This window comes from Alexandromys fortis, unplaced genomic scaffold (genome assembly GCF_014885135.2).
Source record: "Alexandromys fortis isolate MF-2015 unplaced genomic scaffold, M_Fortis_MF-2015_v1.1 scaffold_115, whole genome shotgun sequence".
Lineage (NCBI taxonomy): Eukaryota > Metazoa > Chordata > Mammalia > Rodentia > Cricetidae > Alexandromys > Alexandromys fortis.
This window is the reverse complement of record NW_026067989.1, coordinates 3,496,626-3,520,071: the sequence shown is the minus strand read 5'-3', so window position 1 is coordinate 3,520,071 and position 23,446 is coordinate 3,496,626. Positions and strand designations below refer to the sequence as shown.

The 23,446-nt window shown below is 38.6% G+C and overlaps 1 protein-coding gene across 12 annotated transcripts in view; it reads left to right on the top strand.

Moving 5' to 3' along the window:
• The window catches only part of Ralgapa2 (Ral GTPase activating protein catalytic subunit alpha 2), a 266,124-nt gene that overhangs the window by 112,508 nt on the left and 130,170 nt on the right, over positions 1-23,446 (top strand). For 11 of the 12 annotated variants that reach the window (XR_007594897.1, XR_007594898.1, XM_050159621.1 and 8 more), the window contains 5 exons: positions 2,014-2,104; positions 3,471-3,647; positions 14,813-15,006; positions 15,882-15,980; positions 16,205-16,360. Coding sequence is in view for 9 of the 12 variants with exons in the window: in XM_050159621.1 (XP_050015578.1) it covers positions 2,014-2,104; positions 3,471-3,647; positions 14,813-15,006; positions 15,882-15,980; positions 16,205-16,360 (717 nt within the window). In the remaining 3 variants the exon portion in view is untranslated. Of the gene's footprint in view, positions 1-1,994; positions 2,105-3,470; positions 3,648-14,812; positions 15,007-15,881; positions 15,981-16,204; positions 16,361-23,446 lie in introns of those variants that run through there. The other variant, XR_007594899.1, reaches the window with a different exon arrangement.

The window sequence follows — 23,446 nt, the reverse complement described above, 5'->3', positions numbered from 1 at the left end:
ATTTGGCCATTTTTATTATTTTCATATTTTACACCTTTAAAATGCTCACAAATCCTAATTCAACATTCTCTATCTGATTTGCTGCAATCCTCTGGAGTCTAATTCTGTCTGGAGTTTTTTGCTGCTCTTATGGTGGTTTGTTCCCGAGTTGTTTGCTGATTCTTGTGAGTTACTCTTGTGGCTGATGGAATCTGTGGGAACCCAGAGTGTCTAACTGATAAGGACTCTTCAGGACAGCATTTGTATTTTCATCTTCAAGGGATCAGGAAGTGCCACTGTGATCCTGCTTCTCAGTCCTTTGCCACTAGCAATGATAGCACTCACTTTACACAATAGGTCATTGGATTTCCCTGAGCTCTGTTCCTTCTGTTCTCCTAAGAGGACAGCATAGGGATCATGAAGATCTGCTTCCTGTGAGCCCCAGTGTGCAAATGAAGTGTCATGAGTTTCTACACTTGGAGGGCATCTTGTCTCCCCAACATTGGAAGCAAAAACATTCTACTTTGTAGTTAAGGAAAGATGAGCCTATTTCTATTTGGATCATTTGATATAAATCACTGTTTATTAAGGCTGTGTAATAATTTTTCATATACCATGAATTTTGTAAATACTTTATTCATGATTCTTTATAGACAAGTAACTATAATTATACATTTTCTCCCTTTCTTTTTAATTGCTTTAAATGACTCCTGAATCTCAGGACTTTGGGGATTGTATGTTTTTTTGTTGTATATCCTAAAGCTTGAATTTGTATCTCATTCCTGACTATCTTCTCTGTCCTATCATTCTCCCCCCCCCCCCACTTAATGAACGTTGCCTTTTACTATTCAGCCTAAAGACATAAACAATTCTCAACATTTGTCCTTTCTACTTTTCTCTCTGCCTTCATTTGTCACCGTCGTTCTCATGGTTCTGTGACAACCTTCTTTTGCTCACATGCTGTGGAAAGCTGCAGTCCTCCACTGCAGCATTCTTCTCTTTCCTTCCTTCCCTGCTCATTTACTGCTCTGGCAGTTCCATTAGCAGCCCTGTCTTCCCGCACGCACCACAGGCACAAGTGCTGGGACTGTCCTTGTGGTTATGGGTTAAGCACACTTAGCTACTGTCCATAAGGTACAGTTGCTCATGCAGTCAGTGTTAGGTCCAGAGTTCTAAACCTCTTGTTACAGGCTCCCTGGCCACTGCTTCTTTAACAAAATCTGCGTTTCTCCTCTCTTTCCTCCTCCTCCTGGCTGTTCTGCATGGCCTGCTATAATCAGCTCCCTTTTCTGCACATAGAACTTGCTGATTGCCAGTCCGTACTTCCTGCTTTGAGTTCCCTCCTGCCTTCCCTCTACCACTTCATGTCTGTTGCCTTCTTGAACCGCTCTCCTGTAACTGTCAACTGATTAAGGTAACACTTTATTTTACATACCTTTCACAGGCTTTATTTGGCTATTTTACTTATGAACATTATTATTTTATTTTGTATAGTTTGTGTATGTTTTGTTCCTCCAAGAAAACTGTAAGTTGCTAGAAGATGCAGGTTGCCTCCTGTTCTTAATCCTTTGTGTTTAACATAAGGCCCCGTGTTTACCAGTGCTCAGAAGATTCTGTAGTATATTAACTAGGAAGGTTCTGGGCAGCCCTTTGGAAGTCTGGGTAGAGTATGTGTTTCTCCTGCCTAAACATTCACAGGGGGCTCAGGCCTCCTGCAGAATTTTGGGACTGTGTGTGCACTTGACTAGAGAAGCAAATAGAACTTCAAAATAAACCACTTCCACAGGATTTGGCATTCCTTCTTGGTATATCCATTCAGCTGTGTCAGTAGAAAATATGAACTGGAGTTTCAGATCTTGAGAAACGTATAACTTAATTATACTAGCTGGTGAATGCATTCTTCAAAAGGAAAACACCATTCAGTGTTTCGTTACTATTATTGCTTCTTTTATTTAACAATAGGCTAGGAACTTAAGAGTCGGGTAAAAGTTTCACCTTTCTGGTAATGAAAGCAGCATTTCTTTTTGTCTGAAGATCTTGGTTCGAAGGAGCAGCAGTCCTGCTGAGCTGGATCTGAAGGATGATTTACAGCAGACACAAGGAAGATGCAGGGAGAGACAGAAGAGTAAGTTCCAGGAAATGGGGTCTGCTCTTGCCTAGTGCAGAGTGGGCCTGCTGTGGTTTCTTCTTTTCTAAATGGAGTGCTTGTCTTGTCAGTAAGGAAGAGGTGGCTGTAGAACTTAGGAGTCATGTAGTTAATTTAGTCAGAACAGTTTCAGCCTATTATCTACCCAAGAGGCCTATCGCTCCATCCCTGGACTTTTCCCCAGATAAGATGAACAAGAGAGACTTAGGGGAGCAGACGGACCCATAAATAAAAGCTACCTTTCCCACAGAGCCCCCACAGGGAAGAAAACACAAAGCTTCAGAGGTACATTGAAGTCACTGGGCAAGCGTGTGAAAATAAAATCTGCCTGGAATTTTGAGATGTTATCATATGTTATGAAGTCTGGACCCTGTGCTCTGTTTTATTGTACTTAGAGGCCAGGTTTCCTCCTTGTCAGTGTAGCAGAGTGGGAGCCCCTGCACACCCAGCTGGTGTGCTGTACACCCGGATGGCCCTTGGTGGTGTGTTGCACACTTGGCTGGTCCTCGATGGTGTGCTTCACACCCAGCTGGCTCTCAATGGTGTGTACTGCAGCTACTCCCACACACTGCCTTCCTCTCTGTTGCCTGTAGCTCTGGGGAGGATGTGCTGTGAGACCCAGTAGATGGATCATCTGCTTATTAAGACAATTCTCAGTTCTTGCAAATAGCTAGAGGACAGCAGTAGAGACAGTGCAGCTAAGGGGCTGTCAGCATTGTTAGGGAGTAGAACTGTCAGGCAATCAGCTCTGCTGTCAAGCAGCAGAATGGTCTAGATTGTCTTGTGCACAATTAAATAAATAACCACGTAAGTCTTTAAATCTCTGCATGATTACCTTGTGACAAATGAGCACTTGTAGTGTTTAAAGGATGAAATTTCCAGTGCTGCAGATCTGTAGTAGTAGGACACCTCGTTCCAGAATCTGCCAGTGTGATTCAGCCTGGGCTTACGTCTAAACATTGGGTTTGCAATAGCAGAGTAAATTTGCAATGCTGTGAAGTCAGTGACCACCATGTTCCTCCTGTTTATCTCCTCATGTCGTGGGTGGATCTTGATAGGACCTGGGACTTGGTGTAGCTTTGAAACACAGGGAATAATTGAAGAAAGACTTTGATAAGATGGCTGCATTATGAAGCCTTTTAATGCCCAGTCCTTGGAAGATGTATTTTTATTAAATAAGTGTTCAACAGGGACATTACTGAACCCCAACCAAGTTCTTCAGGTTCTGCCCAAACCTCTGAGCACAGCCTGTCAGCGGTGCAAGTGTTGTTACTTACATGGAGATAACTTTGAACCTCGTCTTCACATAGCTGCAGTCTCAAACTGTGGTTGCTCTGTGTGCCAGGTGAAAGTACTGGTAGCGACACAGCTTTGGGCTCCAACAATGAGACAGAGCTACCCATGAGCCAATGGCAGACTTGTGATGAGGACCCAGAACTCAACACTCCCACAGATGCTGTGCCAGACTCTGATGCCCGCCACTGGTTACAACTGAGTCCTGCTGATGCTTCAAACTTAACAGGTAATTGTGTGTGAGAAGGATTACTGCTGCAAAAAGGAGGTGCCAGAGTTCCCTGCCTTGGACACCTGAACCCCTTAGCAGCGCAGCGGGAATGCCACTTCCAACCACATTGGAGTTGCAGTTCCGGTCACCTGCTCATATTGCTTGTGAATTCTTTGAGTCTTGGATGGAATGAATTTTGAAATCAGGCAGATGTGAGAGGAAGCCTGCCTTGCTTATGACTAATGTCCCCTATGCTAAGAAGTTATGGTACCCATCCCAAGGTCTTTGGAGACAGAAAATAATACCATTTTAGCTTATATGTGCCATACTTGTAGAACAAGAGGATTGGCTATCTTATTTAATTTTTAATTATTATAAAATATTTGATACACATAATGTAAAAATTTGACATATATGTGTGATAATGGGTCATAATTATAAAATGAACAACAGTGGCCTGCTACTACTCAGTTTAATGTCTAGAAGAGCATCCTCATCATGAGATCCCAGTCTGCTCAAACCTGTCATCTTCTTACAGCATCCTGTAATGTTAGCCCCACTAAAATAATAATAGATATTATTATTTGTGGAACTGTAATGTCAGTGTTTATATGAATATGATCTTGACTTGCCTTTCCTGAATAAAGAAGTTATTAACTGAAGCACAAAAGCAAAATCTGAGTATAACTGCAAACCTTTAACTTCAGCATTGCAGGCAGAGACAGGCGGACCCTGGGAACTTGCTGGTCAGCCAGTCTAGCAGAAAAGGCAAGCTTCCCACTCAACAAAAGGCTCAGTTTTAAACACCAAAGTAGAGGTTGATATAGGAAGACACCCAACTTCTGGCTTCTTCACGCATGCACAAAGCACCTATACTCCCACACATATACACGCACCACCCACACCGCGTACCTAAAGAAATAAGTGATCTAATAATTCTCACTGGTTATGGTGGCATCCACTGTAATCCCAGCATTTAGGGTTTGAGCCAGGAAGCATATAAGAAATAAAAGCCCATTTTAAATGCTAAAAATCACTCAAAACTAAAAATAAAGGCTAAAGTTTTATTTTAAATGATTTTTAATCAAGTAAACTTTAATTTTCATTGTGATATAAAACCTAAGTTAGCTATAGTGTCTGTTATTTTTTGAAATCCTTTGTATTACAACATTAAGATGCCATACAACGAGCATAAATGGTATTGGTAAAATTCTGCCAATACTGTGAACTTATATAGGATTTAAGAATTCTAATTTTGTATGGCAAGCAGACTAAATCTCTCTGTTTCTATTTTGTAAGACACAGAGAAATCATGCCACCTGACTGGAAAATACTAGTAAGTGCCTGAGGTGGAACTGGCCTCCAATGCTGTGCAGTCCCTAACCCTCCCCACTGAATTATTTTACAGTTGTAAAACCCTTTGAATTACTGGAGAATTGTTAATGCATTTATGAAGTAAACAGCTTGTGTAGGTCTAGTATAGATGAGATCTCACCATGATGGTTCTATGGATCTAGTGATGAATCTCACTTGAATGTTCTTAAAGATGAACCAGATATAATTATTTTTATTGAAAGGAAAGAAAATTGGATGAGTGCCTCTTTTGTTTGTCCTTGGGAAAGATTAGTCTTGATCCCATTTCAGAGTATGCATCTGACTGCTTAGGGTAGTGAGCTGTGTAACTCTGTATGATTCACCATGCTGCGATTAACTCCTCCAAATACTTTGTTCTTTGAAATACTAACATGGAGAATCAGTACACACAGTTCAAGAGTTCATCTGTCAGCTGTGGAAAGGACAAACTGTAATATGAGGAGGCTTAAGGATTATCACGGTTCTGAACTAAACTTTCTGTTCTTAAGGGAACAATTTCTGCATAAATGGAAAAAAAGGAAACTCTTATTAGCTGGGTTTTCAGGTTACATAAAGTCATCTGATGGGGCTTGGGCATGTGGCTCAGAGGTAGCACTTGCCTAGCATGTGTGAGGCTTGGGACTGATCACCAGTACTGCAGGAAACCAAAAGAAAGTGTTGTTGTTTCCCACCTGCCCACTATCAGTTGTTTAGAATGAAGTCAGGGTCCAGCTAATAGGTTACTTTCATATTCGCTTGCTGTTTAAATGTTGTTCTAAAACGTACTTGGGCTATGTTTAATCAGTTATATTAATGCATGTAAATAAAATGATAGTAATTAGGAGAAAGGTTTATTTCATTTGTCTCTGGACATAAGAGCCATAGAGGGAATCTTCCAGGTTCAATCAAGAGGCAGAGAAAGAAAATATGGGGAACAATCTCTGCTGTCTTTTCCATGGGGAAAGCAAGGCAAGGCAAGGCAGGGTGAGCGGACTGCTGTAAGTGACCTCAGTGAACTCTAGAGCATGTGACTGTCTAGTTGCCTGGGACCTGACCCTGGAGTAGGAAAGGCAAGAGTAGATGGATTTGAGCTAGCTTACATTGATTCATTTACGTATGAAAAAAGCCATACTTTCTCTGGTGAGGAGTTTGGTATTTTTACAGTTAAGAAACAGTAGGAGGGACAGTTCCTCTCTAATTTTCAAGGTCCCAGCTGCCATAGCATTAAGAGTACAGAAAGTAAGAAGATTGCAATAATACACACATGAAGTCTACTTAGAGAATAACTCATAAGTGGGATGTATCTGTGGCACTGCTTCCACAGCATTGTTGCTGAGCTTATCCCTTATTTAGCAGAGGAACCTGCGGTTTAGAAATACCTATTTAGATGCTGTGAGATATAAGAAGATGAATGGGGCTGGAGAGATGGCTCATTGGATAAAAGCACTTGTCATGCAAGCATGAAGACCATAGTTGGATACCCACATGAAAACCAACCAGGTATAACAAGTAGTCATTTGTAATCCCAGTACTTAAGGGATAGGGATGAGGGATCCCTAGGATAAGCTGGCTGTCTAGATTAGCTAGAATTAGTGAGCTCTGGGTTCAGTGGGAGATTTTTTTTCTCTCAAAAGTAAAGTGGAAAGTGATTGACAAAGACCATCAGTGTTTACTTCAGGAGCCACCCTCTGTGTATTCACACTCACACAGGTGCTTCAATACATGTAACCAAACCTACATACATATACACACCACACATATACATGTGACAGAAAAATATGAATGAGTCATAGCTACTGATTTCTTAACAATTTGCAAACAAAAGATGCGTCCTGATTATCACAAATAACGTGATAAATGCCATGTAGTTTATGTAATGAAAGTTGGAATCTTAGGGATAGACAAATAGACTATAAACAATTGGTATAAAGTTCAGAACTAATTCTTCACAGGCATGGAATCATGGTGTGTGATGGAGGCTCTTCCACACCTAGCAGGGGAAAATGTACTATTAAATGCGTCTCTGTGTGACAAATATTTATATATGGTGGGGTTAAAGAAATTGAGTCCCTACCTCACACCATGTTTGAAGTCAGTTCCGAAAGTATAGAATTTTTAAGTATGAAAAGGAAACTTTAAAAACACTTGGAAGAAAATGTCTTCTAAAAAATAGAGATGAAGAAAAAAAAACTCTATGATCTTGGGGTAGAGAGGGTTTCTCAAATGAGAAAGGGAAGTCAGCAACAAAAAGCTAACTCAAAGTATCAGTAGTTCAACCTAAGCAAAACTAAAACTTTTAAAATCAGAGAAGGTTTAAAAATTCCGTCACTAATTAGGACCCCAAAAGATAAAGCCATACTTTATTGGTCATTCCTCACCAGGTTCCTATAAGGTTTAACTAAGATTTGATAAGAAACAGCCAGTGTCTTTCTTTGGGAGGGAGGGGCCAGTGTCTTCCTCTGATGAATTATGAGCTCCAAATGGGAAGACAGATTGTCTTTTATGTACACAGAGTCTTCCTGATTTCCTGGACAGTGTAGGTAAGAGATGCCCTCAGTAAATAGCCCAAATCAATGAACAAATATGCTTTAAGCCTTCATATTATTATTTAGCTAAAAGCATCAATTAAATTTTAACCTTAAACTTGTCATATATAATGTAATTTCATATCTCTTTTATTTAATGTATTTATCACTGACCTACATCTCAATGTCTCTTACAGGAAATGCTTTTAATTACAGTTGTAGGTGTGAATTGAACATTGTTCCCCTACACTAAATTTGATTTTTAGAAACAGTTCATCAGTTTTCTGTCATCGGACACATTTTTGGTATTTTACTAGCCTTTGATATGTTTGTCCATCATGAAATAGTGTAAAGAAAAATAATAGTAAAGGTTACAGTGGCACGGGTAAATCGCCTTATAGAGTCTTTAAATTGGGACTGAGCAATAATGAAAGTAGACAAGAAAAGAGAGGAGTGCCAGGCTGCCAGGAATTGAACACCAACTTGGACCTTAATCTCCTGATTCTTGAGGTGCTCACCTGGGTTTTCTGTCCCTACAATTAAGACGTTGACTAGAGTCTGAGAAGCAATAGCTCTTGTTTTCAAAGAAAAAGGCTGTTTTTGTTTAAACTCTGTCACACCTACATAAAATTGCAGCTGTATGAACTGGCCCTTTAATCATAAGTCCCTATCTGCCAGTTAAAATCTGTTCATTATTTTCAAATTCCTAAATTTTGTATTTGTTCATTATAATCATGTATATATTTAGAGAAAGATGATAGCATTTTACATATGTGTAAGTGTCCACAGTTTAGTAATTTTAAAGGTCTCTATAACATTTAGACATAGTGAAACAAAAAGACCCTAGGCTACTAATGAAAATAAAGCAAATATTTGGTATTTTGGAGGTAAAAATGGAATTTTCTAAAATCTTTTAAACCCCCCTATTTAATCAAGTGTTCCTTCATTGAGGACCCATCTACATGTAAAATGTCAGCATCTGTTCTGGAACTCGTGCCACCAGCCGGAGAATTTTGGGCAAAAACACTTTAGCTCATTAAAATCTTCACAGTAATATTGAAAAAATGAACACAGTCCCTTGAAAGACTAAAGAGCTCAGCATATTTTGATAATGGGGGATATTGCCTACGTTTTTAGTCTCTGAGGCAAGAATGGTTTCTGAATGCAAGGCAGAATTTTTATATAGATCCTAAAAAACTGAGGGTGTTGGTTGATGGTGGCACAGCAGTGCAGGGGTGAGTGAGTACCCAGCCTTCATGCACACTGAGTTCTCACTCCAGCAAAGCCGCAGTGTCACTGGGATGCTGGGGCTAATCTCACTTCGTATGACTGCATTCTTAAAGTTGGGACAGTAGAATGAAGCAAAGCCATGAACTCCTAATTTTCTTACTCTTCCCCACCAAGGACTTGTAGCGAAATGGCAGTCCAACTCATGTCAGTTCATAAGCATTCATTAAAGCTTCCCCATGGCTTTGCAGACTGGCAGCTGCTTGGTGCTGTGCTTGATTTTCAGGAGTCTCTTTTGAGGCTTTAAAAGTCAGAAAATGAAGAGGACCCGCAAGTAGACTTTACCCTCTGTGCCTTTGTGTTTTCAGACATGGCTTGCTGGAATTTTGCTTTTGATGTCTGTCTGTACATGTCATTGTGTCTTCTCAAAAGAGTATATGGTGATTCTTTGGAAGGAATAGACTCATTTTCCTCTCAGAAGCATCAGCACTCCTACAGCCTTTCCAAAAAACTGTCATCCTTACCGAATCTGTTTTTTCAGTGTCTGGGAGCTTTCCATCAATAGCATAAAACCTCTTGGACCCATCTTGGACCTGCCTTCTCCTTTTTAGACTCATTCCTCTGGCTCCTTGCTGACCCTCTTAGGCCTCTCCTCAGGTTCCTCAGATACATCAGAGATAGATCAGAGTTATTCTTCATTTTCTTAGATGATGCCTTAAAAATGCAAAAGTCAGTTCATTTTTCTTTGTCTAGGGTAAATGTTAGAATATTTTTGGAATAATTATGTAAATAAGAAATGAAAATGTATGACAACAGAGAGAAAATACTGATGGCAAAAATGGAAATATTCAGTAAAAATCTCACCAAAGACTCAAAAGGAGAAGCAGAGCAAAGGTGACAGAAAGCATAAAGATTTAGAAATAAGTCAAGCATATTTCCTACCATAATCAATATAATGAGTTCTCTAAAGGAGAGAAGACTACTGCTTTAATTCTATGTGGCCAGCTGGATAAAATTTAAAGCAGAAATTATCAGCAGTTACAATAATTCCGCATTTATATGAACTTCCCAGTCTCCAGGTAAGTGAAACAAAATTTGGGGAGGAATCCCCCCCCAAACCAGAAATAACAATAAGAACAAAAATGAGAAATGACTGATAAAACCATACTCATAGGGAGAAATGTCTTAATATAAACTTCCATTAATTATTAATTGATATTTTAAGCAAAAACAAATGATAATAAGAATAAAGAAAACATGATACAGTTAGTTTAGTTGAGTGGACATGGACACACGTGATTGTGGGATGGCCCTCTGTATGCTGTGAATACCATTGGTTAATAAAGAAGCTGTTTTGGGCCTGTGTAGGGTAGGGCAGAACTGGGAGGGGAAGTAAACTGACTGCTGGGAGAAAGAGGATGGAGTTAGAAAGAAGCTACGGAACTGCTGCCAGAGACAGATAAGCTGGAACCTTGCTGGTAGGCCATGAGCTTTGTGGTAAAATATACAATACTGGAGATGGGTTAATATTAGATTAAAGAGCTAGCGAGCAATACACTTAAGTGATTGGCCAAGAAGTGATTTAAATAATATAGTTTCTGTGTGATTATTTTGGGAGTCTGGGCGGCCAGTTAAACAAACAAGCGGCTTCTTATAACACATATGTATATATGTATTTGTGCAGATGTGTTTATCTTTGAATTTAACAGCTAAGATACACTTAGAAATCACACTGAGCATTAATAAGTTGGCCACTTTGTCTCAACAGAGATGCCTGATTTGTTTCATAGCACCTTTTGTGATTTTGAGAGAATTTCTTTTCAATAGAATAACAGACCAATTTAAAAAGAGGGAAATGAGATACTAAAAACCATACTTCAAATAAAACAGTACATATTGCAATCTCTAGAATGTAGCCAAACTCTTTTATGGGGACAAAATATAATCTACTGTCTATGTGTATATACTTCAAATAAAACAGTACATATTGCAATCTCTAGAATGTAGCCAAACTCTTTTATGGGGACAAAATATAATCTACTGTCTATGTGTATAGTAAGTGAAATAGAACATGTGTGTCCTATTCCAAAATTAAAGTGAAAGAATAAAACTGTAGAACATGAACTAAAATGCTAGTAAATCTTGAGAGGTTACATGAGTGTACTAGAAAGTGAAACACAACAAAACCAAACAAAAGATTATAAACATTAACAAAGCTAGATGAACAGGTCAAGATTGATCAAAGAATCAGTATGTAAGAAAACACAAGTACATGGACAATATGATGATTTAAAATAATATCAGATATAATTTGAGTAAACTTATCAAAGCAAGGGAGAATATCTAGCTTTACTTAATTGCAAATGAAGACACTTTCTTTTCCGACTTTTTCTGTAGAATGAGAAAGAAAGCTCTCTTTTATCTTTCTATCTACCTTGTGCTACTTTGAGAATAAATGCAGACAAAAATCAGTATGATAAATCACACTACACATACCCACAGTCAAAAGCAGAGAGCAATACATTAATGCATGAATGCCCAAGCTCAGGCCACTTTCCCCTTTGTACTGTACAGGACCTAAACATCAGAAATGGTGCCCTCTACAATGAATGGGTCTTCCAACCCCAATTACTGTAATTAAGACAATCCCCACAGATGTGCCCACAGGCCAATCCAGTTTAGTCGGGTCCTCTTTGAGACTTCCCAAGTGGTTCTAGATTGTATCAAGTTGACCTTTAAAAACCAACTCTTAGAAATACTTCCTGTGAGATCCCAACTGAGGAACAGTCTATGAAGTATCTGACTAGAACTCCTCAGAACTCTGAAGGCTGTCAACATGTGAAAAGCCTAAGAAGTGGTTACAATCTAGTGAAGACTTTAGAGATACACGTATTGTTCCTAATGACCATTATAGTAGCAACAGGAGGAAAAATTAAGGAACTCTATAGGATGCAGAGGTGGCTCAGTGGGTGAAGTGCTTCCTGTGCAAGTGTGTGGGCCTGATTTGAAATCCCAGAATCTGCATATGAGTCTGATGTGGTGGGGTGTATCTGTAATCCCTGTGCTCCTGTGAGGAGAAGGGAGGTGGAGGCAGACACAACAGTGAACAGAAGACCCTGCCTCATGCAAGGTGGAAGGCAAGGACCAATTCTCCAAAGTTGTACTCTAATCCATGTATGTGCCGGGGCATATGTGCACACACACACACACACACACACACACACACACACACACCTTTTTAAAATTTGTAAATAAAGTTTGGACTTTAATCTTGTTTTAGTACTGGCTTGTTAGTTGTAATAAATATCCTAATGCGAGAAGCTGTGTATCTAACTAGTGTAGATAGAGTATTTAGAGATGATCTCTACCCTACTTACAATTTTTTCAAAAATCTCCAACAGTTTTTAAAAGCCTATCTTTTAAATAATAACACGAGGAGCAAATTGTTAAATAAAAATGTATTAAAACTGAACAAGAAATTAGGGGCCGGAGAGATGGCTCAAAGTTAAGAGCACATGCTATTCTTGAGGACCCTGGTATCATTCCCAGCATCCACATGGTGGTTCACAGCCATTTGTGACTCCAGTCCCAGGGGTTCCAGTGTCTTCGTCTGACCTCAGGAGCACCAGGTGTGCATGTGATGGGCATGCAGGCGGGCAAAACACTCATATGACTAAAATCTTGAAAATTTTAAAATAAGAAATTGAAATGAGTACCCTTTACAGATTAGGTAAAGCTGGGTGTGGTGGTTCATGCCTTTAATCCCAACATTCAAGAGGCTGAGGCAGATGGAGCTGTGTGAATCCGAGGCCTGCCAGGTCTACACAGTAATAAGTTCCAGGACAGCTAGCATTACACAGTGAGAACCTTAAAACAAATAACAAGGTAAAGAAATGAATTAAAAGGATATTTAAAAATCCTAATTGGACTTTTATATCTAGTTGACTATAGTCGTAAAAAACTATAGATAGCTCCAATTGTTTCCTCAAGTCTTTCCTAAGCCACACTGAAAGGACAATTAAATGAGTCATAGCTCCACAGGGCACAGATAGCAGGGGGGGATAATAACAGCTAATTTCTAGAGATAGCAAAGAAGATGGGACATACTAGTTGAAATGGCATTGTCTCATGTCAGGGGCCCTGGCAGCTGAGAAGGAGCCTGGCTGAAATCATAGCAGCTTCTCTGACAGTTGGAAGGATAACCATGTTAGGTTCCTACACAAGTAGGAGGCTGTGATGGGGCTGAACACAGGTGCATCCATTTCAGAACGTGTAACCGGGCGTAATGGCTTTCAATCCCAGCACTTGGGAGGCTGAGGCAGGAGGAGTGTTGGAAGTTCAAGGCTCTCCTGGATTACAAAGTGGGATAGCCTAGAGTAAAACAGAGTGAGATGGGGGGCGGGGGGAAGAAAGAAACAGAAGAAGAAGAAAGAGAATTAATTATCACCGCCGACAAGCTGCAGACTTTATTCTAGAAGATAAAGTAGATGACAGTGTTTCTGGGCCGTGATCACCAGTGCATGACTAAGTACGGAGATGAGGTCTTGAAAACAGAGGGATTAGATTAGATAAGGGTTGCATACTTTCTCAGCAAGGGGGAGATTTTTGGGGAAATCATTTCCTGGAGTTTGAGTTCTAGGAAAAATAAGAAAGCATCATAAGCCGAGTGTGGTAGTATGTCCCTGTAATCCCAGGAATCAGGAGACTGAGGAGACTAGAGAATTCCAGGCCAACCTGAGGTACAGAGCAAATCCCAGGTCAGCCTGGGCTGTACAGTAAGATGTTGTCTTAGCAAAACAAACTAACATCCAGAAACAAAAATCTGGGGCTTTCAGGTGGTTCAGCAGGTGAAACCTGACTCCTTTGTTCAATATCCAGTAGTCATAGCAGGGAGAACTGACTCCTGCAGGCTGCCCTCTCACCTCCACGTGTGCATCTGGCATCAGACACCCACACATACACAAATATGTACATGCAAAATAAGTAATTTTTAAAGCCTTAATCTCCATCCAAAATACCAGTGTTGAGAACATTGCTATATGAGTATATGTCTTCATGGACTAAGTTTCCACTGAGCATGTGGAGATGCCAGGAAGACCCTGCAACTGGCCGTGTCACTCAGTGGGTACAATGCTGGCCTAGTATTTGTGAGGTCAAAAGTTGGATCCGTGTGAGCAGATGGTATTGGAGAAATGCAGAACTGAAGAGAGACAAAAAAAAATCAGGTATTTAAAGATGTGAATATGTAAATGGCACCTGAATCTGGGTCATTAGTCTGTGTGAGAAAAGGATGATGGGAGGGAAGAGAGAAGCATCTTGTGGGTCTTTGGGTATTCAAAGGCACATGAGATGGAGAACTGGTCCAAGAGGGAAACCAGGTGCATGTCATACCTGGGGGTCAGCTAATGAAGCATCTCAGGAAGGAGGCCTAACTGCACACATCAAATCTGCTGGGGACTGAGAATGAAATGCTTTACTTAAGCACCACGGAGACCATGAGTGGGATGGAGGGGCTGGAGCACAGTGGAGACTAAGGTTTTGATAGAGAAGGAGCTTTGGGCAGTCTCCAGAGGGCGTTTGCAAACTGGAATGAAATCTCTGGGCTGCAAAAGGTTTGGAGAATACCCCTCTCCCCTGGAAATACAAGGGCAGAACTGTAAGAAAAAGGTATGCGGAAGAAGAGAAGTTAGAAAATATCATGCGATTTGGTTGCTGGCTACCGTTTATCCTATAGCGCATATAGGAGAAATATTCTTGCTATGATGCAGCACTCTTGAGTGCCTTAAATGTATTTCTGGTTATTTTTCTCTCTTGCTTTCTTCATAAAATCCTGCCCAGGATCAGCCTAAGCATATACATCCTTTCTTGTTGGGCTTTCAGTTTGAAGAATCAAACATTTGACCTTTCATGACTAAATCTCTATTTCTGTTCTGTCAAATTCGCAACCATTTTTTAATCTTAATTACTTTACTGAGAATTCATAAAATTTAAGCACAGGTAATTTGCGTTAAGACTAAAAAATACTATGATGATGAAATTAAGATCATGTTGGCAGATTCTTCCATTCTTTCTCCACAGACAGCAGAGAATGTCTTGCAGACGACTGTAGTATAATTGCTGGGGGGAACCTCACTGGTTGGCACCCAGATTCAGCTGCTGTGTTATGGCGAAGAGTCTTGGGAATCCTTGGGGATGTGAATAGTATCCAGTCACCGAAGATCCATGCCAGGGTTTTGGGCTATCTCTATGATCTGTGGTACAAGCTGGCCAAGGTGTGTTCTGCTGTTACCTTTTATACTGATCCAGAAAAATTAACATGCATCATTTAACATATAATCTATTGATTGCATTTTAAAATGCAGATTATGTGATTAAATGAAGTCCATTTGATTGCCCAAGAAGAAGTCATATCTGTCATTTTAATACTTTATTAAATGCCTTAAGAGTTATTTCATTTAGTACAAAAGTATAAGAATAGAAGATATTAAGAATAGAATACTATATGGATTTATTATTAATTTTAGTAAAGTGTTGGTATTTTTATTGTGCAAAGTTGGGAAAATGTAGAAAATCATGAAGATATTTATAGCCTTATTTTATAGAATAACCAGTATTAATATATAAAATGTATATTTCCATGAGTAAAGACATTTTATAAAATAAACTCTTAGATACATTTTTCATCCTGTCTCTTGTTTTGATACTAAATGTACATTTTCCATCATATTTTTCCAAAATATGATTTATGTTTATATAGCATTATTTATGAAATCATTTCTTACCTTTTGGAGTTCATGACCTCCCTAGGTGTTCACGTGCTAGGAAAAGCAATACCATTCTTTTGAGTTTGAAGCTCTGACTACATGTAATAAGCCAGACACAATCCAAAAGGACAAGAAATCTCATAATGAAAGAAAAACCTTGGTGCTGGTCCTGCTGAGCCAAGGCTGGGAGAGGAGCAGCTGTGGGCGGGGCAGGCCAGCTGGGAATTTAGAAAAAAAAAAAAGAAAAAAGAAGAAAAACATGTAAATACTATCGATTTCTCATTCCACATATAAAAAATGGAATTGGTTTCTTGGTTATACAATATTGCTATATATTGGAATAAGTGGAATGTTACCTCACCCAAAACTCTCTTTTGAATTAGATACGAGACAATCTAGCGATAAGCCTGGACAACCAGTCGTCTCCGTCTCCCCCACTCCTGATCCCACCACTCAGAATGTTTGCATCGTGGCTATTCAAGGCAAGTGCTTATTCTTTTATTGCAATTTCCTCTTCCCTTCTGAAATTGAGTTTTAAAACTGTAATTGCCCAAGACTTCATGTTTTGAAGACAGACTGGGACTTACTACAGCCAGCACATCCCACGTCTCCAAACAACTCTTCAGGAAAACTGAGAAGTAAATGAAATGTTGAAATGCTCTGCATCTGGTCTTGATTTAATCTAGAAACATCATCTCCTTGGCAGGCTACAACTCTGCCAAATGAATATAAGGAAGGCAAACTGCAAGCCTACAAACTGATCTGCGCCATGATGACCAGACGCCAGGATGTTCTGCCAAACTCGGATTTCCTGGTGCATTTCTACCTTGTGATGCACCTGGGATTAACCAGCGAGGACCAGGTATCCTGTGACTCCTTGATCATGGTGTACCATAGTGTGAAACTGCTTGTCACCTGTGAAAATATGCCAGAAATGCTTAAATCCTCTTCACACATACGGTTTTCAAATTTATCGTACTCTTACTTGTTCCCCTCCCTGACTGTACATGTACCAACTAAATCTTAATTTTATTCTGCAACCCACATCATCCACTCTCTGCCTTTGTTATCAACTGCAAAGTACCATCTTAGCTATTTTGCCCCTGCTGTTCTGGCCAATTTAAAAGTGTTTGGAGATACATGTTTTAGTAGTTGTATTCTTTTGGTGAGGTACTATCTCCTATGACTTAAGGATATTGGCATTCCTTGATGTGGAGTTACTTTTATTTATTCCAAAGAAATAGAAGATTTTGTTTGGTAGGACCAAAAAGACCCAAAGCCTTCTTCACAAAGCTCCAGTCCCCTCTTTGCAGATCCTGGATTTAGGGTAATAAGATGTGACCAGTACCCGGTCTTCCTCCCTTGGGAAGTTCCCTAGCACGTTGAGGGACAGGAGGAGGGATGTGGGTAGGCATGTGGACTTTTGAAAACTGTTCTTATTATATTTGCTTATTTCTTTTGTGTGTAGTAGTTGGGGTGTGGGCACATTAGTGGCACAGCTGAAGTGTGAAGGTCAAAGAACAACTTGAAGCAATCAGTTTTCCTTCTGCCATGTGGGTCCTGGGGTACTCAGGCCACCAGACTTAGTGGCAAGCTTGACATTTATTTATTCATTTTCTCTGGAATGTACTTGGGTCTTCCAGTGCTTGAGAAGTGGTCACCATATTCTCTGGTTCCCTGGTATGAACTTTGAGCCGTACTCATTGAGCTTTGTTATGATCCATTACCACACCATCTCAATGAGTTGTTCTTGTCTTGTTCCCTCTGAGCAGCGTTAGAAGACACTGACAATAACAGCTGAGCTTGGACCCAGGGCTTCATTTATTTTTAAAATAGATGTCTAAGTGGGACATTAAGTACAGGCGCTTGTATGCTCTGCTTAACTTTTTCCAGCTGCCCCTTCAGGTGAAAGCACCTCCTTCAGAATGATGCAGTGCAGGGCACATGGAAGATTAAGGGGTATAAATAGCAAAGAGAATCAACTTCAAAGGTTCTAATGAGCTCCCTCAGTGTAGGAAGGTTGACTTTATGTTAAAGTAGTGTTTTGATAAGATTTTTCATGGAAAAAATATGATTTGGAAATAATGATCAGCTGTAGAATTTTTGATATATAATAAAAATAAATCTGAAAACAGCACAAAGCAGTAGTTCTTAGGAAGCTTTTGGTTTTTTTTTTTTTAGAAAGTCCCATAAAGAGGTATGAATTTAAAATCATCTTTCTGTGTAGGTGTGAAAATGAAACAATAAAATATGAAATAAGGATTATACTATTTAAGAACTCTAAGTAGTATAAGTATACTTTTATGAATTGTTTTTAAAAAACTTTATGTTAAGGAAAAATTGAAAATTATGTACTTTAAATTGTCTTCACATTTTAATGTACATCATGTTTTCAGTTAAATGAAGACAGTGATCTTTTGTAGATTTGTTATAAAATAGTATAAATCTTAAAAGACAGCCCAATGCCAGCAGCAATACCATCATTGCAGACGTTAGGACAGAATGGTGATATCCTACATCTCTACTCTATAATTAATCTATTGTGTGTGCCAATAGCAGCCTGGATTTTTATGGGACTTTAATAGAATTAACTATTTTACTTTAACCTTAACAATTATTAGTATATGTATTAGAGACCCTGACTGTCTGCCAAAGAGAATTACCCTAAGTGAACTTCATTTCTTCCCCAGAAGAAACTTACAGAGTCCTTCTAATGAAAGAAACCATTCTTGTTTAGCTAAGAAATGTCTCTGGCTAATTAGTTTAACTTTTGGCCCAATTGTCTAAATAGATCATGTTGGTTGTTTGAGAAGTTATCTGTACTTTTGGAAACACATGCAATATTCATTATAAAAAGAAAAGAAAACATTTGCTACAGAGAATACAGTTAAATTCAATTTTTAATTGGTACGCCAAGCACCTGTGGCTGGTACCGTGTTAAGGCTTTTTCCATTATGTGAGAGTCGCAAAGAACTACACTTCCATGCAAATGTTTATGAAGAAGGAGAAGTCTAAAGACTATCCTTTGTTTTAAAAATAAGTAATAGCAAATATATATGTATATTTTAATTGAACTTTTACTAGTTTTGTTTTACAAATAAAATACAAGATGTGTTTTCTCCTTTGGCCTCTGGGTGGCACTCTTGTCTGCTCAACCTAGCCATGTGGTTTAAAACTGCTGGAAGAGCCAGAACCCTGTGAGTGATAGTGTGTACAACATGATGTTTTACAAAATGCTGTCCTGAATCTGAGAATGTCAGGATTATATCCATGGTGCTCAATAAAATGCTGAGATAAAAACAAACACTAAGAATTAAGTATCGTTGCAAACAAAATGCTTGAAGTAATTGAGATATTTAAGTGTAAAAATCATTCATAAAATATTTATCTCATAAATAGCCCTCTGTTCTTGTGTACAATCATGTAAAAGCATAGTTTTATCTAATACGACACCAAATTTGTTATGTAAGTCAAATAGCCAAAATGTAGTACTTCTAAAACAACATTTGTAATAGTGTTAGCTATCTTATTAACTTATTTAATGTCCAGCACAATGACCTTATCAGGTAGCCTTTCTCTCTCAATGTAGATTTAGTGTGGGTTTGTAGTTTGAATAATTGAAAAAAGTCCATAAAATAGTGGTGACTTGGTGACTTTCTCCTCTCTCTCTCTCTCTCTCTCTCTCTCTCTCTCTCTCTCTCTCTCTCTCTCTCTCTCTGTTGATGTTTGTTGTTATTGTTGTTTTTTCCAGACAAGGTCTTACTTGGATGTGCTGGAATTCACTATGTAGATCATGCTGGTCTGAAACTCATAGAGAACTGCCTGCCTCCTACATGCACGATAAAGACATACACCACCTTGCCTGACCTTGGGTTTTTTAAACAATATTAATCTTGCTACCAGTTCAGAAGTAATTAGAATCTTAAGCATCTTTATAATAGTGACCAATTATGAACTCTGCGTGTTGTACAGGATTACTCAGCCTATGAGCGATCTTCCTTTTGGCCTCCTCTGCTTAGTTGCATTGTGCCTGTATTGGGGTGGAGGTGGAGTGGGAGGGTGTTTGTTTCTCCTAGATTCACAATTCCAGGAACAATGTGATGTCCTACTGATTCTTCTCCAAAGTTCACTTGGCTAAATATCATGTCCTATCTCATGAGTAATGAAAGTTCAAAACATCTTGAGAATTTTTGCCAAATGCCACATATTCAAAAAGTTGTTAGAATTTGAGGAAAGACTTGATTTACCCATCGGGCATGTCTTTTCTATTGATTGACAGCTAACATGTTGATCAAACACTTCTTGACCTTATTCCTCCCTTGCTTTATTTTGCCTGACAATAGTCCTTTCCACTTCATACTCACTAGACCTCCAGATGCCTTGACCTACTTCATACTCTGACCTACAGATATCTTCCCAAGTAGTTGCCTTTCCAGCTTTCTGTCATTTTTTGGTTTCTCATCTAAAGCTGTTCTTGGTTGTTCTTAGTTTTTCCTAATGTTAAAGCAGCTTTTTCACCTCAGTCTTCCCCAAAATATTTTGACATGAAAGGAGCTATGATTTGGATTTATTAAAAACATTTCCTATTAATTTCATGATTATTTAAAACATATGGAAAGATCAATACGTGTGAAATGGAAAAGGACAGTTGAGGAAAGGAATTTTATTTTCATGTTTATAAGAACATATATCAAAGACTGGAAAGTTTTCTTTTCTTAAAATAAGTGAACTATTTTTTAACAATGACTTACAGATTTACCGTCTTAATGTAATTTAATTTGTCTGTTATACATCAAAGTTAAATTCTCTTTTAAATGCAAAGCTTACAGTAATACAAAGTTATTGTTGCAAATTTGCATATAGAAATTTCGGGAAATGTGGATCTTTGTTATTGTTGTCTATAATGTTATATTATCATATTTTCTAAGGCAGCAAGAAGAAAAGCATAAAGCTTTCCTCAGGTGAAGAAGATTATATAGTTCTGCTCTAGAATATCCATTGACATGCAGGTTTAACCTTATTAACATAATATTATTATATGGTAGAATATAATGTGAGGGTATGTAACAGTTAGAGCTTTCAGTGGAACTGAGTTCTAGTCTTGGCCTTCATTTCGTAGCCAAATCATTTGGGCTCGTCATGCCCTGGTTCTGTGTCAGAGGAGCATATTATAGAGGGCTACTTCCCTTGCTGAGCATGAACCCTTATGTGAATGACTACAAAGGACTATGAAGACAATAACTCCAAGAGCCTCATGCATTTTATTTTCACAATAACTGAAAATTACCCATCTGTCATCTTATTTTTTAATATAATGATTTGGCTGAAAAACATACTTATGTACTATGAAATTTTACAAATGGAGAAATCCTTACTCCTTGTGTTGTGGGTCAGACATAAGTAGTGTTTACTTTGCCTTGTATACCCACAATCTAGAAATGTCTTTTGTGGTCCTATGGTCATTGGCTTACTCTCTTTACTTGCTTCTCACCTAAGTCAATGAAGGTTGGTGGAAGACTGAACTCTGCACGGGCCACACTCCTTCTAACTGGGTTGACATAGCACTTGAAAGACTTGGAGTTTAATGGGATGACATCTTGAGGGAACTGGGTCCTCCTGTCTTGAGGTTCTGCCTGGACACCAGCATCACTGTAGGCAGTCAGATCTCTGCCAGTGCCAGCCTCCTCAGGGTGTAACTGGGTGTTTGCTTGCTACCCTTTCCTTGACTGTTGAAATTCATACTTGATTCTTTAGCTGGAAATTCTGTAATCCAGCTAACACTGCTATCAATTTCTGTCCTCAAACTTCTTGAAAAGTGGATTCTGTTGTCTGCAAGTAAGATTCTGGCAGTGACTGCTCCATGGTGCTGCTGAGCCCTGGAAATGCAGGATCAACAGCAGTTCAGTTTAGCTTCTCAATACACCTGGAGCACTAACTTATACAACTTGGGTTGTTTTCCCCCCTTCTAACTATAGTCACTTATTTTGTAGCCAATATGTCACTCGTTCTTTAAGTGTACTTTTTAACTGTACCAAAATATACATAGATATAATTTTAGCACTATATATAGAAGATTATTCTACCATAGAAATCAAAATAAGTTTATGATTTTTCTTAACGGATGTTCCAACCTCCTCTCATGAGGTATATGATGGAATAATATAATAATAAACAGTCGTTTGTAAAAAGATCCCCAGGGGCTCCTCAGTGAGCGTAAGACTCACCAGTGAGCTATGAAAGCAAGGTGCAGGGGTGATACATGTAAATTGGCCATACCAACTCTTTTAATAACCCCAGACAGCCTGCATCATGCAGTGATATGTAATAATTGCATCACCTTTTCTCAAACAAAGAATTGCTCTTTGCTAGAAATTTAGCCTTATAACTAGAATCTTGTATGGTAAATATGTATAAGTTCATCAGCTTAGTTAAAGCTAAACTGATAGAAATGTTCAGTGATAGAAAAAGAATTATGCTAAATTTGGGGAAGGTGGAGGCTTATTTGTCTTGTTTGTCTGAAATAATTTAATATCTCTCTAAAGTCCTCATTTTGTATAGTAAGTTATTTTTACAAAAACAATTCACAGAATTTTAATTTAGTGCTGGCATGATAGAGTAGCCACTTTGGCATTTAGACATTTATGCGATACCTACTGTACAATCCTGAAGCGATCAGTACAAGAACTTTGGAAGGCTCACCTTATAGAAACTGCATCTAAAAAGAATTTTTAAAGTCACAGTTTTGTTCTGTGAAGGAAAAGGAATAATCTGAATCTATTTTTGTTGTAACAATGACTCTTGTATCTTTATGCTTCAGGATATGACTTCAAAATGGCTTTAATATGAAGTTTTTATAGCTGAGAAGCCTCCTGTTGAGAACAGTGAGACCTGAGAACAAGATTCAACTTTTCCATAAGTGCTCAGGGATCAGTTACACTAAAGGACTTTAGAGTCTTCTAGGATAAGACTCTAAAGTCCTTGAATATTCTTGGATTTTCTGGTTTACTTTTAAATATTTATTGCTAAGGTCATACCATTCTTTCCTAAATATGTTACAATATTCAAGAACTTTTTTGCAATGAATATTTTTCTCACCATTGGTAAAGTATTGGGTTTTTAAAAGTATAATATACATAAGTGAATATCTGTAATATTCATTAACTTGGACAAAGAACTAAAAAAAATGATAATTGGGCATCAAATGTCCTTGTAGTTAAATTATTTTGCAAATAACTCGTAGAAGAATTTGGACTTGGCAGGACTTAGAAAGACTTAAAGAGTGGATTTACGGAACAAGATGTAGGATGTTAGAACTTCTCAGACAATGCTCAAGGACCAATGACTAGAACAGATTTGACTCAGTGCCAAGTATGTGTGGATGAACTAACATATGAACGTGACTAAGCAGGCAGCACAGCACTGTAAGGGCCCCAGACTGTCTGGAGCATCACAAGAGTCAGGTGTAGATAGGTCATACAGGCATTGCCCTTGTACTTTGCTTCACAGTTCACTGAGTAATTTTCATCCCACAGATAATGGAGCACGTTTGATGGTTTTAGAGCACAAAACTCAACATAATCCTGCCCCCCCCCCCAAGAAACCAAAAGACAAAAAACCGAAAACTTTCAGGAACTTACACCGTAGTGACTATGTGGGGTGAATTATAGTCATGTGACAATTGATGACAGCAAAAACAGAAAGGGAATTAAAATAACCCAGGAGCAAGTTAATGAAGGTTAGTGATGACTGAGACACAGATGGGTTGTGTGTGCGTATGTGTTTTATATATTCTATATGTTTTGTTTAGATATGTTTTGTATATGTGAAATATTGGGGGCAGATAAGGTACTCCACGGAACAGAAAGTGTTCTGACAAGGTAGAGCGTCCTGGGAATGTTCCTGTTGCTTCTCTTTTTTTTTTTTTTTTTTTTTTTTTTTTTTTTTTTTT